The following is a 16,545-nucleotide window of genomic DNA, read 5'->3' as shown; positions in this document are numbered from 1 at the left end:
TTATTCACCAGGACATTAACTCTTCTTTTTCAAAATAGTGTTGTTGGTCCTTATGTCCACAAGAGGGAGCCAATGACACCTTCATTTAAAACCTCAGCTACAAGATAGTACCTCCAAAAATGTAGCATTAAAAGCATTAGGAGCAGAACTCGATAAAGAAAGAGAGAAAATAGGGGCAGGAGTAGGCTACTCAGCCCTTCAAGCTTGCACCATCATTCAATATGATCATGGCTGATCATCCGACTCAGTACCCAGTTTCTGCTTTGTTCCCTTAAGCCCTCAGAACTATATCTATCTGCTTCTTGAAAATATTCAATGTTTTGGCCTTAACTGATTTCTGTGTCAGAGGTCCACAGGCTCACAACTCTGGGTGAAGGCATTCCTCCTGGTATTGGCTTTGTGCTTATGTAACGGGAGTTGGTTTAATTTATTGCTTCCGGGCTGTGATTGACCCCTATAGCAGCACTTCCCCCAAACTTCTTTCCCCACTGTGACCCCACTTTGAGGCTTGAAAAGTATTGCAAACCTTCACTGAGGACTACCAAAAAAAAAAGACAAGGATTGTGAAGACTTCTAACTGCAGAAGGAGGGAACAAAATAACCTGAGTTAAGGTGGGGGTGGAAAATAAGAACGGTTTTCATTTAGATCCTTGGTCTAAAAATACATACTTTAATATACAAATAAAACATGGAAACTGGAAGCAAAAAATACATTCAAGTCTAGACAGATCGCATTTAAACAAAACAGAATACTTGGCGCTTACAAGAAAGAAATTATATAGCATAATCATCTTTCCTAAAGACAGACAAAATTATTAGGATTTCCAGAGAAAACACATTAAAAAACAAAGGCCTATATGCATGTGCACTGATATTGTGCCAAAATTGCTTCTGTGAAAAGGGAAGAGGTTTCATTTTTCCCTTTTGTGAGTGAAAGCTTAATGACACTTTATAATATACATTGCTAAAGCCAAAGTACGCCCAACATGCAATATTCTGTACACAGGACATAAGTTCTAGGCAGAACGGAGATGATAGGGAATAGTCCTCATCAATGACATCTTCTGCAACTAAATGGGATCAATTTCAACTCTCTAATTTGTATCATGTACAACCTCAGTTATCCGAACATCAATTATTTGAATTTCAGATTATCCAAACAGGATCTCAAGGTCCCGTAAAAACGTTATCCGAACAATCAGTTGTCCAAGCAAACTACTCCCCACCTGTCTCGTTCAGATGATCAAAGTTGTTCTGTGTATATTCTCCACTCACTGCATTTGCTAGGAGCCTTCACTTGGCTTGAAACTGGTGAAGTTACAAGAATTTGGGCTTGGGCAGTTCTCTGTAGTGCTAGAGACCTTTCCTTAGAAACAATAGACTCTGTAGGCCGTTTGATGTAGTATGCTGGTCAAACGGATTGTTTGCAGAGTATGCAGCATGCTGTAAGATGTACTCTGTCCTGTGAGGTCTACCTTGCTTCTCACTCATAGGTGACATTCTGACTGTAAAATTGTGGCTAGTTAAGTTCAGATGATTGCCTTTGTTCTGTGCATTCTGCTTTTTAGCCCCTGCTCTCGGCTACTTAGTCAAGACAATAGCTTTGTTAAACCACAATCCACCAAGACCCGCACACTTTTCAAAAGGACTCTTAACTTCATGCGGTACAGTCAATACAAGGCATGCGTTTTCTCTCTGCAAAGTGTCTGGAATGCTTAGAAAAATATGTCCTGAATTTATATCATGCTTATTCCAGAGATTTCCACAAGCAAAGATCATTGTTTTTGAACCAGTCACTGTGTAATACATCCATCACAGCAATTTATTTCTTTTAAAAACATAGCAAGATTTCACAAAGAGACGTGCTTAGATAAACTACGCTTCAATGATGATGGTTGGGGAGTAATTACTGACCAGCATACAGAGGAGAAGAACTCTCTTGTTCTCCCTCAAGAGGTGTCGATGAGATCTTCGCCATCCACTGAGGAGGGCAGATATAATTTAAGATCTCATCTGGCAGACAGCACTCGCTGTCTCAATACTGCACTGGGACAGTCAGCCTGGGTCATGTGTTTGAGTCTCTGGAATGGACTTGAACCCAGAACATTTTGACTCAAAGAGCTTCCACCGAGTCCTGACTGCTTGCAAGGCAGCTTGATGCTATCAACAATTTTTGGAGATTGGGGGTAGGCCTATGTATAGGAGAGTGGAGAAAGAAAAAAGGGAAACCAGATACAAAATAGTTCCTGCAACAGTTGATTCAGGGTATGGTGCACAGACCCTGTTTCAGTGTTAATTAGTCGTGTGGATTATTTGGCTGCAAATCCAAAGGCAGTTGATGGCCTCAACGCTTAGCTGAAAGGATTAAAGGTGTGATCACCAATCTTTGTGGAGTTAACGGGGTACTGCTGAGTTAGCAGTTGTGACACCAGTACATCTGAATCGCAGATTCATGTCTTGCGTACGCACACACAAACACACACACACACACACACACACCCCACCCCATGTACAAAATCATATACACAAATAGACAGGATCAGGCTCAGCCTATTCCCCCTCAAACAAACGTACCAACGGATGCTGCAAAGGGTAGCACCTTAACATGTCACTTCAGTAACTTGGAGTAGGAGGACAAGATAGATTCTGCAGGAAACAGAAGTTAAAACTGTGGCTAATAAAAATGTAGTGGAAAGAAGAGCGCAGCATGATAGCAACCTAGACTTCCCTTGGACTTAATCTTAATGGTTCCTAGATATCCAGAAACCAGACTTCTCAAAGGAAAAGCAGGGACAGAAGCCGCTAAGCATCATCCCTGGATCCAATATATTTGGAATGGAAGGGAATTATCGATACTGTTTCCGGGGCCACAGATTGGTATTCCTTCGAATGGCATTGGATATTGTGGAATAATTCTAAGGTGGCTCAATGTAAATAAACAACTTAATTTAAAAAAAAACGCTGGGAGCATTACAATTACAGTAGCCTGAATTAACCCTTTGAGTGCTCCAACACGGTAAATTGACTTTGACGCTTCAGTCTGAGGGAGTGAACTTGTTATTAGAAATGCATTCATTGACTGACTGCAAACGCGATGATGTTGGGCCTATGATTCTAACTGAGACTAAGGATGGGCACTACAGTTTGACCCTGTGTGCCTCTCCATGAGCAGAGGATCAATTCCCGATTTATAAGCAATGGGGGAGAGGAACAAAAACCTCAACCAGAACAACTCAACTTTCACACAAGCTGCTCACGATGAGATTGGGGAATGCGTATGATTGCATGTACCATTACATGGCCTAGATCACCAGTAGTAACCCAATGTTTTCGAGTGATGACTGCGAGAGGAACCACTTCCCTTCCGTTGTCAGATTATTAACGGATTAACAGGCAAGTTTCGGCAAGGAGGAGAGAGGGTTATCAAGGAATAATGGTGGGGGGGGGGAAGAGAGCGAGGATTTCCATTGAGCCATTGGAGCTGGATAGCTTTCTAGAGACCCTGCACACACTTGTTTGAGGAGTTCTAGGCTTTCTGCAATAACCATGAAGTTTTTAAATTTAAGGGAGCAAGACACATTCCAATGGCCAACGACTATAATGTAGATGAGTAACTGTGCAACATGGTGAGGAGTTTCCACCTGTATGCCAGACACTTGCTTGGCTGACAAAAATAAGTTAGGGGTGTATTTATCATAAGTCCCAACAACTAGCCAATAAACAGGAACAACACAATGGATATCTCTATCTGTACATATTTAATTATTCATTGAGATTATTAATCTGTTCTCTACTTTGTAGAATTCCAATTTTCTTCTACAGGAAGCCATCATATTGATCTCATGAGTGTCTCCTCCCTTTCTGTTCACAGTGTCCCCCAAACCAGAAAACGGGAAGCAGATGTACATGCAATCAGACACATCCATCCAATCCCAGGGTTGGCTCGCAGATCTTCGAGCTGCTTCCGCCTGGGATCCAGATTGGAGAGCCAGGAACCCCCCCCCACACACACACACTTTACTGAGCAATGTTTCTGACTGAGAGCAAGGAGAAACATTTTGAAGAGACAAGGTGGAAGGAACATAATGGAGTCACAAAGACTTTGTAGCAACAGTTACAGGCTGGGGGTTGTCAGATAGAGAAGACCCCCAAGATCCAGGAAGTCTATGCTTTTTGCAATAGCCATGAAGTCTTTAGATTTAAGGAAGCAAGAGATATCTTCCTTGGGACAGGAAGTGTTGGGAATGGTGTGTTGTTGGTGTTTGGAGGGTGGGTGAGGGGGGACGGTTGTAAGAGAGAAAGAAAGTGGAATCAAAAGCAAACAGGAAGAGTGAGAAAGATAAAGAAAAATATATGTGGAAGTGGTGGTGGGGGGAGGGATACAAACTGGAAAAGCAAAAGGCAGGACTGACAAAAATACAACTTACTTCTTTTGCTGTGGTTCGATTTTCACACTCCGATAGAGCCCAGTTTACCAGCAGCGAAATAACACTAACCAGTGCATGAATCATTTGGCAGATATTCAGCAGTTGTGAATGGGGCAATGGGGGGGGGGGGGGGGGGGGGGTGATAGTCAGAAACAAGCTCTGTCCCATTTTTACTGTGGGGTCCAGCTCATCACGCGATGAGAAGACTCAGTGCACCGAGGCTGAACGTTGGAGGCACTCAAAAGTCGAAAGTCAAGATCACTCCCAGGTCGGGATGTTGTTATCACCTTTAATTCCCAATATTCCCCATCTCCCAGATTGTATCTAGCAGCCCTGAAAGCTGACTTGCTTAGTTCAACGCCCCCGATTCCTAGCCATTCAGAGGAAACGGCCAATTGCGTGCTCACCATGGGGCAGGTACTGTTGACTCTCAGTGCAGCAAGAAACGGAGGACAGTGTGAGCAGGAACTCCCACAGAGGAATGAAAAAGTTGTTTACTCAAGCAGGGCCAAATCTAGTTTTGACAATTGGGCGACCAGACCAGTACCTGTACAGACTAAACAAAATGTCTGTCAGTGCAACCTCATCCATAAGGAATCCAGGTGCTCAAAGGAAATATTGTTTTTATAATCTATAAAGAGGAATGTGTCAGCTCATGCCCTGATGCTTCCTTCCCTCCCTCCCTCCCCACCCCCAACAACCCACAGTCTTAAAGGGAGGATTATCGCCACTGCCCGCCTCAGACTGGTTTCGAATTCAATGCCACCAGTTTCTTTGCTTCATCCGTGGAATCGGTGGAACTGGGCAGACTGGTTTGCCGGCGGTTCTGCTTCTTCATCTTCAGCAGGTAGTAGACCACGAGGGCTAGTACCACAGCAATACAGATGGCTAGGACCACGGCAATGGCAATGCCAGCTTCAGAGACAGAGATGGTTCAGGAAGGAGAGAGGGGGGGGAGGAGGGAGGAGGGGGGAGGGGGGAGGGGGGAGGGGGGAGGGGGGAGGGGGGAGGGGGGAGGGGGGAGGGGGGAGGGGGGAGGGGGGAGGGGGGAGGGGGGAGGGGGGAGGGGGGAGGGGGGAGGGGGGGAGGGGAAAAGGAAGAGATTCGTTATATAACACCCTAACAATTCCTAATGCCTCTCTACTGTCACCACCTCCCTAATACCTCTCCACACTTCATCCCTCTCCACTGTCACTCCCTTCCTAATCTATCCCACTTGGCATGGTGGCTCAGTGGTTAGCTCTGCCACCTCAAAACACCAGGGACCTGGTTCGATTCTGGCCTTGGAGTTTGCACGTTCTCCCCATGTCTGCTGGGTTAGCCATGGTAAAAATCCCCATGCAGGACGACAGGAATGGATGCGATGCTTTTCTGAGACTCAATCGGCCCAATGGCCTCTTTCTGCACTCCAGGAATTCCAAGACTCTTAATCCCTCCCCACTATCACACCCTTCCTAACCCTTCACATAGTCACTCTCTTCCTAATCCCTCTCCATCCTTCATCTCTCTCCATTGTCACTCCCTGCCAACCCTTCATCCTGCTCAACATCACTCCTTCCCTAAGTCCTCCCTACCCTCCATATGCTTCCTACATCCAATCCATTTTCCTCCACCATTAACTTCACTGTGAAAGCCACCTTTTAGCCTCCTTACTACCCCCTCAGCAAGGGAAAAAAACTCACCATTTGAATGCTTTTCTTCTTTCTGCCTTTCAAAGAAGCCTCGGGAAAACACATCCTTTCCTATAATTAAATAAAAACAGCAAGGATGACATGGGGTCAGAACATCATTCCAGCAGGAAACAGACAGCGTGAAACCTGCTCAAAATGGATCACACAAACAGGGACAGGGTGGGATGGTCCGAACAGCCAGGGCAGTGGGAATTGCAATGGGCCACCCGGAAAGACCCTGTACTCTGCACACAGACACAGGCAATGCAGGGTCACCAGGCCATGGGGAGCCACAGAAACCTCCAGGTTGATTTCCTTTCCTTCGTAAGGCTGGGGTCTTGTTTGTTTTAGCTTCCAGTACTGTCAGCAAAAGGTGTCTACAATTGATCTTTGTTTCCCAGAGAAAGTCTGTCCTTCATCGAAGGGCCACCGGTAGCGAGTTTGATTGTGGCTTGCCCATTCAGCTTGGCTATTTCAGCGGGCAGTCGACCATGTTGGTCTGGAATCATGGGCAGGCAAAGACAGAACATTCTTTTTTCCAAAAAAGCCATTTAATGAAGTTACTGGATTTTGATGACAATTCAACACTATTTCCAGATACTTTTAAAATAAAGTCAAATTCTCAAGTTGCCATGGCTTTATTTGAATTCCTGTTCCCTGGATTACGCCTACACGATTACACATAGTAATTGTGATTTTTGGACAGGGGAATGCCAATCAGCTGCTCCGGTCTGTTACAAATTCAATGGCCTTATTCCTGTTCCCATGTCAAACTCTGTCCAGGTTGGCTTACGTGGTGCTACTATTCAAGAAAGGTAGTAAAGGAAAAGCCAGCAAACTATAGACCTGTAAGCCTGACATCGGTGGTGGGCATTGCTGGAGGGAATCCTGAGGGACAGGCTTTATATGCATTTGGAAAGGCAAGGACTGATTAGAAATAGTCAACACGGCTGTGTGCATGGGAAATCATGTCTCACAAACTTCATTGAGTCTTCTGAAGTAACAAAGAGGATTGATGAGGGCAAAGCAATGGGACATGATCTATATGGACTTCAGTAAGGTGTTTGAAAAGTTCCTCATTGGAGATTAAACCTTTGTGAACCAATCTCACGGAAAGCAGGGAGAACCAGCCATTTGGATACAGAACTGGCTCGAAGGTAGAAGACAGAGGGTGGTGGTGGAGGGTTGCTTTTCAGACTGGAGGCCTGTGACCAGTGGAGTGCCACAAGGATCGGTGCAGGAACCACTGCTTTTTGTCATTTACATAATTGCTTTGGATGTGAACATAGGAGATACAGTTAGTAAGTTTGCAGATGACACCGAAATTGGAGGTGTAGTGGACAGCAAAGGTTATCTCAGATTACAATGGGATCTTGACCAGATAGGCCAATGGGCTGAGGAGTTGGAAATTTAGATAAATTTAGATAAATTTAGAGTTTAATTTAGATAAATGTGAAGTACTGCATTTTGGAAAGGCAATTCAGGGCAGGACTTATACACTTTATGGTAAGGTCCTAGGGGGTGTTGCTGAACAAAGAGACCTTGGAGTGCAGGTTCATAGCTCCTCGAAAGTGCAGTCGCAGGTAGATAGGATAGTGAAGCTGGTGTTTGATATGCTTTCCTTTATTGGTCAGAGCATTGAGTCTAGGAATTGGGAGGTCATGCTGCGGCTGTTCAAGACATTGGTTAGGCCACTGTTGGAATACTGCGTGCAATTCTGGTCTCCGTCCTATAGGAAGGATGTTGTGAAACTTGAAAAGGGTTCAGAAAAGATTTACAATTATGCTGTCAGGGTTTGGAAAGTCTGAGCTACCGGGAGAGGCTGAATAGGCTGGGGCTGTTTTCCCTGGAGTGTCAGAGGCTGAGGGGTAATCTTATAGAGGTTTTATCAAATCATGAGTGGCATGGATAGGGTAAATAGACAAGGTCTATATGGGGCGGCACGGTGGCACAGTGGTTATCACTGCTGCCTCACAGTGCCAGAGACCTGGGTTCAATTCCCGACTCAGGCGACTGACTGTGTGAAGTTCGCACATTCTCCCCGTGTCTGCGTGGTTTTCCTCCGGATGCTCCGGTTTCCTCCCACAGTCCAAAGATGTGCAGATTAGGTGAATTGGCCATGCTAAATTGCCCGTAGTGTTAGGTAAAGGGGTAAATATAGGGGAATGGGTGGGTTGCGCTTCAGCGGGTCGGTGTGGACTTGTTGGGCTGAAGGGCTTGTTTCCAGACTGTAAGTAATCTAAAAGTAATCTAATCTAATCTAAACAAGTCTTTTCCCTGGGGTGGGGGAGTCCAGAACTAGAAGGCATAGGTTTCGAGTGAGAGGGGAAAGTTTTAAAAAGGAACCTATGGGGCAACTTTGCCACACAGAGGGTGGTATGTGTATGGAATGAGCTGCGAGAGGAAGTGGTGGAGGCTAGTACAATTGCGACATCGAAAAAGACATTTGGATGAGTACATGAGTAAGTAGGGGTTAGAGGGTTTGGGGCCAAGTGCTGGCAAATGGGACTAGATGAATTTAGGATATCTGGGCTGCATAGACAAGTTGGACCAAAGGGTCTGTTTCTGTGTCGTACATCTCTATGACTTGATGAGTACCCTGTCAATCTCAAGAGCCTCAGATGAACTAGGAAAGAACAAAACCTGTAGTTACTTGGTAGCTTGCTCAATCACTGACTATCTCAAAGTACACTCCAGCCAATCAGGTAGTTTTGAAATGTAATCACAACTGGAATGTAGTAACAGCAATGAGTTTATTGCAATTTCCTGCTACATCCCACTGAAGTTTTCAGCCTGAATTATTTACTCAAGTCTCTGGCATGGGTGCCGAACCCACAACTTTCTGATTCAGGGGTAAGGCGGCTACCCAATGAGCCACAGCTGACACCTGGAAGACAACAGTGCGACTGAACGATCACCTATTCCTTGATTTAATACTTGCAGGGCTGAGAGACTGGGCTGCCTACAGAGCAGTAGTCATTGGATCTACCCTGTTCAGGTTTATGAACATAGGAACTAGGCATAAAAACAGGACATTTGGCCCCTCAAGCCTGCTCTGTGATTTAATTGGGCTGATTGGAAAACCAAACCAATTCCACATTCCTGTCTATCTCCCTTGATTGTATTGCGTAGCAAGAATCTATTCACCTCCACCTTAAAAATACTTAAATGACCCGGCCTCCAACTCCTTCCAATGTTCTCACACCCTTGGAGAGAAAGATCCTGATAGGGTACTCTCTAATTTTAAAACCGTGCCCCCTAGTTTGGACTCACTCAAGAGGAAATATCCTTTCCATGTTCACCTCAAGACCATCCAGGATTTTATACACTTTGATCTAGTCACCTCTCATTCTTCTATACCCCATATGAAGAGACAGCCCAGTTTAAATAAAACTTGCGTGCCCATATTCTTAACTCAGTCCGTCCCCATCCTCCCTGGCCCCTGTACTCATTGATCGTATGATAACTCCAAGTTAAAAGTGCCGTAACTTTAAAAATTCTTGTCCTTAAGTATGTAAGTTAGCTCGCTAAGCTAGAAGGTTTGTTTTCAGACGTTTCGTCACCATACTAGGTAACATCATCAGTGAGAGTCTCTGGTGAAGAGTTGGTGGTATGTCCCGCCTGAACACATCGACTTAGACCCCATTTACCTTCCTTTGAAAAAAGAACCGGAAATGACATCACCCACTTTCAGAAACCAAGGCCTATAAATAGAGAGGCGGGACATACCAGCAGCCCTTCACCAGAGACTCTCACTGATGTTACCTAGTATGGTGACGAAACGTCTGAAAAACAAACCTTCCAGCTCAGCGAGCTGACTTACTTATCAACCTGAGTTACAAAATCTTCTCAAAAATTGCTAATTCTTATCCTCAATTCCAAATCTCTCCATGTCTTCAGCCCTTTGTAATCTCAGTGAGTATTTGCAAAATCTGTCCCCCTCATGTCCATTACCATTGGTTGCATCTCTATGCTCTGAAATTCTCTCTATAACACAACACCTCTCCAAGCAGTTCTTTAAACCCTACCTCTCTGCCCAAGTGTTTTTGATCTCTTGTCCTAACATTTCCCAGTGTGTTTCAGTATCTTTGTTTGATACCGCTGCTGTAAAGCATCTTTTAGTCCCAGTCAGGGTGCTACATACATGCACGTTGTTGTTGTAGCCATCAGTAGGTCTCACTGAAAAGGCAACACTATTTGTTTCAAGTCAAAGCAAGCAATACTCCACCCAGCTCACTCCCTCCTAAGGGTCAGGGGGCAAACTGTCTTGGATGTGTCGTTTGAAACAGTCAAGCATGTTCAAGAGATGCCACAGTCACCTGAATGCATTGAAATGAGGCTCAAAGTCCACACTCAGGCCAGCATCAGGCCCTGAGGGTGGAGGGTACACAGTGCCTGACCATTCACAAATGACAGGTCAGAGAATAGGCTTCAAGTTTAACTGGCTTTGTCCAATAGGAGTGAAAAAGGAAGTGGTTTGATCCACTGGGAAGGTATTCGCTGCATTGGGATGCAGTACAATGGGAGGGAATGGAGAGGTCACATTGGCACCGAGGGCATTGGGGTGGAGGCTGCACGTGATAGTCAGCAGATACCGTGGTCCTACCTGTGACCCCCTTGCAGGCACTCAAGCACGCCTTCTCTGTTTCAAAGCGGTTCTCGTTACCGTCACAGCCTCCGTATGTGAAGCGCTCGCAGGACACGGTGTAGGGATTGTAGTAAAAACGGCTGAAGTCAGCTCGGCATTGGCCAGTGATGGGCGGGTACACACAGCGAGCTGGAAGCAAGAGACAACACCAGTTAATTCTCCAAAACGCAGCCACCACAACCACTCATTGTTCAGAGAACCTCAGAGACAGTGTGTTCAAGAGAGAGAGCGACAAACGAGGAGGGGTGCACAGGCAAGGATGTGGAAGAGAAGTACGGCATGGAGTGTTTGTGTCAAACAGCCCGTTTCTATGTTGAGTATCCCACATCATCTCACATAGAAATGTTTTCTCTCTCTCACTTCCCCTAGAGATCACCCTCCCAAATACATCCCAATTGGATATGGTTCAACAGTTCCTCTGTTCAATAATGACATTTCGATGAAACTGCAGTGATATTATTGGATAGAGGAACAGACCCAGAGAGTCCATGCGTTTGCAGTGGGCTATCCCGTCAGTAGCAATGGGCCAAGTTTTACCAGCTCTCTGGGGAGGAGGTAGGCATAAGGAATGGGACCTCTAAACCAGTGAGGGAAGCTGGGGTTTAGAGCATCAGTCACCTTTCCATTTGGGGAAGGGTGAGGAAGATGTACCCTTGCAAAGGCCCATTGGGTTTTATAAGTGAACAACTCAGGCCGTCTTTCTGCATGGCAAGATCTTCTCCATCTGAATGTAAACACTGATGCTCTCCCCATTGGCTCGATGGTAAGGGATGATGGCCAACTATTTAGGCGCTCCTTCATCTGGCAGAACATGCCTGCCCTCACCTCTCCAAAACCCACATTCTCCTTGGCGAGGTCCCAGTAAACACAGGCCGATTTATGTTTGAAAGCCAGATCTTCCAGGCGCAGTACCACTGGTGACCACCTCTGCTGGTGGCACTGCTGAGCAGCCAGATCTGGTGCTTGGCTGACAGTTTCCTGGTGGGAATCAGATGACCATCTTTTAAAAGGGATCTATCAGAAAATGCCAGTGGCAGGGATTGCCCCGGCTTTCCTGTCCATCATCATGACACTCGCCATGATAATTAAACAGTGCAGGGAATCTAATGTGTACTGCACATCTTCCATTGAAACATTTACCTTTCTCCTTGGGAATATTTATATCCAGCAGTTTGTTGAATCGTTCCCTTACTGCAAAACAAAATGTCAAAAGATGAATTGGTTACAATAAATTCACGTCAACCTCTTCCTGCCGCGCTATACATGAAAAGACAGAAGAGAAAAGTTCCTCAGGATAATGCAAGACTGAGCTCAGATATACTGAGGCAGCAGGTTGAGAAAGAATAGACAGATACAGACACTGGGCCTTCACTTCCTGGACTGGGTGCAACTCGGACTTTGAAGGACAATGACACAACGGAAAAGGCAGGAGGGTTCTGGGCTCAAACCCCAAGGTGAATCAACAGAAATATCCAATTGGAAACAGGAGAAGGAGAGAATAAAAGGACAGGCAAACTGGGATTTGAGGTTTGTCCTCATGTCCCTGTAAACTGTTTGAATGGTAGGGTTTGGGGCTTGGCTTTGCTGCTCCTCTCCCTTGTAAAATTGCTGTCTCTTGTATGCAGCTGTAAATGTAATTGTTTGTTGTAAACTGTTTTTGTAATTTGTTTAATAAAATAATGTAAACAGGGAAAAAAAAAATAAAAGGACAGGCATCATCTAGATGTTCTCTTGCTAATTGCAAGGTAGTGCCAGACAATGGAAGTGTATCTGTAGTTGTTTCCTGCCTATGCTTAACACAATTTGACCATTCTGGCCCCAGTGGGCAAACTGTTACCTGTCAGAATAGGAACGGGAGATGAAACACTGCCAGTCGAGTTCCTGTGAAGCCTAAGGGTTAGCCATCATTTTTAGGCACTAATTCCTTGCACACCGGCCTGTGTTTGGTGGATTGTCAGTGCTGTCAGATGCAAACCAGTACTGGCTCCATCTGGTGGTCACTCCTCAGTAATGGGACAAACCCTGCAATATGCCAGTTGACAACGTGTTAGCCAAGCGAACATACATGGCTGTTCCTGGCACCTGGAGTTCCAATAATACTCAAAACCATGATGATGCCAACCACAAGCACTCATTCCATTCTACCCAGCCCTCACGGTCATAACTCCCATAACGGGGCTTGATGTTTTCAGCTCCTCAATCAGATGACTATCGCTTTCAAACACCTTTGAATGAAGTTGAGGGGTGCTATGACATAGGGCTTTGCCACAGTCTGTAGGTTGCCAGGTGCAAACCCATTGGTGGCCACCTCTCCTGGTGGCACTGCTGAGCTTGGCTGATAGTCACCTGACTCCCATCCAGGAACAACATTTAAAAAAAAAAGGGGTATATCAGAAAACACCAGTTTTCTCAAAAAGGTGGGGAGAGATTCAGGCAGCAATTTTCCCAGTTGGATTCCATGCAGCCTCATGTTAATCAGATGCTGATGGTAGAGAAATTCCTCAAATTTACTCCTGATAATTGATTCTATTAATTTTCGTGAAGACAAGAAGTGAAACTATTCGATCTGATGCTGCTTGTGTACCTATTAACAACATTTTGGAATATAGACCCTTCTTTAGCCTGTTGTCAATTTATTAGTCCCCTTGCCAGCGTCCACTAATGCTAGAACAATGGTCATTAATTAAATCTCCTCCCTGGCATTTGTTTGGATGTGGAGGTGAGCATCTTCAATCATTGGGAATGTGTTTTTGAGTCTATTTAGCCCACTTAGCTCTGCCAACTCATTCGTAAAGATATGCTTATGCTTGAAAACGTATGGCTTAACTCCTGCCTTATAACTACTGTTCAACTTTGGTATTCGTCCCCATTTTGAACAGCCATTTGCATCATGGTGCTGACTGCTCTCTCGTCTGTTGTGGGGCTGGAAGACTTTTCTTTCGGCCGTAATGCTTTTCCCTTCAGCCTCCCCAACTAGCTTGAAAATGTTTTCACCTCTTACCTCTGCAAACGGCTTAACTTTCCTTTTTACACAAAGGATTCAAGTCATTTAGTTAGAGACAGACAGACAGACACACACACACACACACACACAGGGGTGCGGAAGCAGAATCCACTGACCATTTTTCAGAATGTCAGTGGATAAAGATTCAAAGGAGTGAGTGTTGCAGGGAGTTGGGAATAAGTGGGCAGCCCTCTCAAAAAGCAATCACAGGCTCCTCCGACGCTGAAAGGTTCTTGGATATGGAGAAAAAGCAGGAAAAATAGCAAGTGAAAAAGGGCCAAATTGCTGATGTGATGGGCTGAGCAGCCCTCTGTCGATGATGTGGATTCTCGAACCTGATCTGGACCGGAGCAGGATCACCTGATAGAGGATTGACTCATATCTGAAGGGTGTACTCACTGTGTTTGCAACTGGCCTCATCCGATTTATCTTTGCAATGTGGAGTTTCATCACACTCTAGGTTACTGTCAATGCAGCAGTTATCATCACATTTGAACTGGCCCTCACCGCAGTTCCCTATGCATTCTGCAGAGGAGTGAAAGGACAAGTGAGAGGGGGCCATGCAGAGGTGAGAGTCAAAAGTTCAAACACTCCCCAATCTTTGAGCACTGAGGGTTTACACACTGTGCCTGGTTAAATGCTTCACATCCAACCGAAAAAGCCAGCCTTGCTTTTTCTCCCCTCTCGGCCTTGACTGAACTACCCTGATTTAATCGCAATGTGCTTTTAGGCCTAAATTTACCGGCTTGAATTTATACCATTTTGTTCTCATGCAATTTACTTTGCAGCACCTTCTCGGGAACCTCCTAGCCAGGTCATAAAAGCCCGAGTTTCGCCCGTCTTCCATCAAAAGCTTAGACTTCAGAGACAAGGGATCAGCCGGAGATTTCTTTCAGTCGTTCAGCTGGTCCTTTGCACCTCGGTGAGCAGATGTACTTCGGCCAGAGCGCTCATTGCCAAGGCATCCTCGCACTCTTATTAGCTGGCAGTTCAGCTCAGCCGACTATTCAATGCAAACAGGATAGACGAGGCAGCAGTAAGACAGGCCATTCAGCCTGGCGGGCTCGTGCTTTCTCGTACATTTCTGCTCCATCCAAGCTTCCTGTCATTTGGAAGTTGGTGAATTCTATGTTAAGGCCGGATTGAGTCCACACCAACCCTTGAAGTGCAGCCCACCCAGACCCACACCCTTTCCCTAGCCCTGTAGCCCTGCATTTCCCATGGCTACCTCACCTAACCTGCATATCTTTGGACTGTGGGAGAAACCGGAGGAAACCCACGCAGACATTGGGAGAACATGCAAACTCCATATAGACAGTTGCCCAAGGGTGGAATCAAACCGGAGGTTCCTGACACAGAGACAGCAGGGCCAATCACAGAGCCACCATGCCACCCCCTGACTCTGACCTGACTCCTCTGATGAGGAATGGTTTTCCACCATCCAGCCAAAGATTCAGGTTTAACCTAAGACCTTAACACTTCATCTGAATTTCTTTTCCCACATATCTCTCACTAAATGGACCTTTGGGACGTCGCATTTGGGTGATCATTGCCTTCTAGGTCATCGAGAAAGATAGTCAGTCAGAAACCTTGCCTCCTGATTCTATGCTGATTTGTAGTTTACTGGATTATGGCAATGCACAGCAACCTCCTGCTAAACAGTTCCACCACTTTACATTTATAACTTGAATCAGCTCCAACTGAGGTCAGTGCTCCCAAAGAGAGCAATCATCAATTCCCCATCAATTGGCTCCACATCGTCCATGTGCAGTGATCCCAACCACAATGGTTTTGAACGCGGAGTCACAGGATGGCCTATTGGCTACTGATTGGCATCTTCAAGAGCATTATAAAAGGAAGAGGATAGAGTGGTAATACTCGGTGGCAACTGCTTGGAATTTGAATTGATGAAACTATGCTCTGTTATTAGCAGTGGTGGTTGCTAGGAGAGAGATTAGTTAACATCTTCGGCACAGAAAGGAATAAAGGAAGCATTTTAAATGGGTTATCTGCGACTTTGGAAGTATTGCGTTACAAAAGCCTTCACTGTCACTCAGTGTAATACTGAGGCCTGGTCTTTCATTAAGCTGAGGTTTGGTCTATCTTGGATTAAAATCTACCTGGTACGTCTCAGAGAAGTTCTCTGGACAGTTCTCCCCGCATTCCGGGACCATATTTATCCCTCAACCAATATTTGGAACAGTTTAGCTGGTCTTTTGCCTCAATTCTGCTTTGGGAAATTGCTGTTGCAAATTTCCTGCGTTATAGTGCTGACACTTGATTGTCTTTGAAGTATTTTGAGACATCCTGAACAAGTGAAAAGAATTACTAAAGTACAAGTCCTTTTCTTAGTGTGAGCAATTAGGAAGGGATAATATATACACTGAAGTGGTACTCACGTGGCAAGCCTGATCTGCCTGAAGACTTTTTGTTTGCTGGAAGAAAGAACAATGAACAGTCAGTACCTTTACAAGGACCCCAGTGGATGTTACTATTGGAGAAGCCCAATATCAGACCAAACCCTGGTTTGATATGTCGTGTTTTGTTAAGCATGGTGGTCTTACACTCAAATGAGCACAAAGTTACAGGTTTGCTTTTGAAAACAAATCGAATGCCTACAAGTGAAGAAATGAAATAAAACAGACCAAGCTAATTACATATTGCATATATAGCATGGATTTGGGAGATTTCCAAATTATTGGCAAAAGCAAATATGTATCTATCCCAACACAAACACTTCACAATAATCAGGGAGAGCAGGTGCAAGGGAGACAGAGCATGAGCTGGGGTTGGGGG

At 45.2% G+C, this 16,545-nt stretch overlaps 1 protein-coding gene across 1 annotated transcript in view; it reads right to left on the bottom strand.

The window, feature by feature from the left end:
* Positions 1–649: 649 nt before the first annotated feature.
* LOC122553809 (kunitz-type protease inhibitor 1-like) overlaps positions 650–16,545 on the bottom strand; it is a 67,673-nt gene continuing 51,777 nt past the window's right edge. Inside the window, exons 5-10 of the mRNA XM_043698159.2 lie at positions 16,149–16,184; positions 14,149–14,274; positions 11,886–11,936; positions 10,704–10,874; positions 6,110–6,169; positions 650–5,342 (exon numbers count right to left, since the gene is read on the bottom strand). Coding sequence (XP_043554094.1) covers positions 5,167–5,342; positions 6,110–6,169; positions 10,704–10,874; positions 11,886–11,936; positions 14,149–14,274; positions 16,149–16,184 — 620 coding nt within the window. The 3' untranslated portion in view covers positions 650–5,166. The remainder of the gene's footprint in view (positions 5,343–6,109; positions 6,170–10,703; positions 10,875–11,885; positions 11,937–14,148; positions 14,275–16,148; positions 16,185–16,545) is intronic.

The sequence above is a fragment of the Chiloscyllium plagiosum genome, unplaced genomic scaffold, assembly GCF_037043375.1.
Source record: "Chiloscyllium plagiosum isolate Xiang-an unplaced genomic scaffold, Cpla_swu_hap1 HiC_scaffold_8, whole genome shotgun sequence".
Taxonomy (NCBI): Eukaryota; Metazoa; Chordata; class Chondrichthyes; order Orectolobiformes; family Hemiscylliidae; genus Chiloscyllium; species Chiloscyllium plagiosum.
The sequence above is the reverse complement of the archived record's forward strand: the minus strand, read 5'-3'. Positions and strand labels throughout refer to the sequence as shown.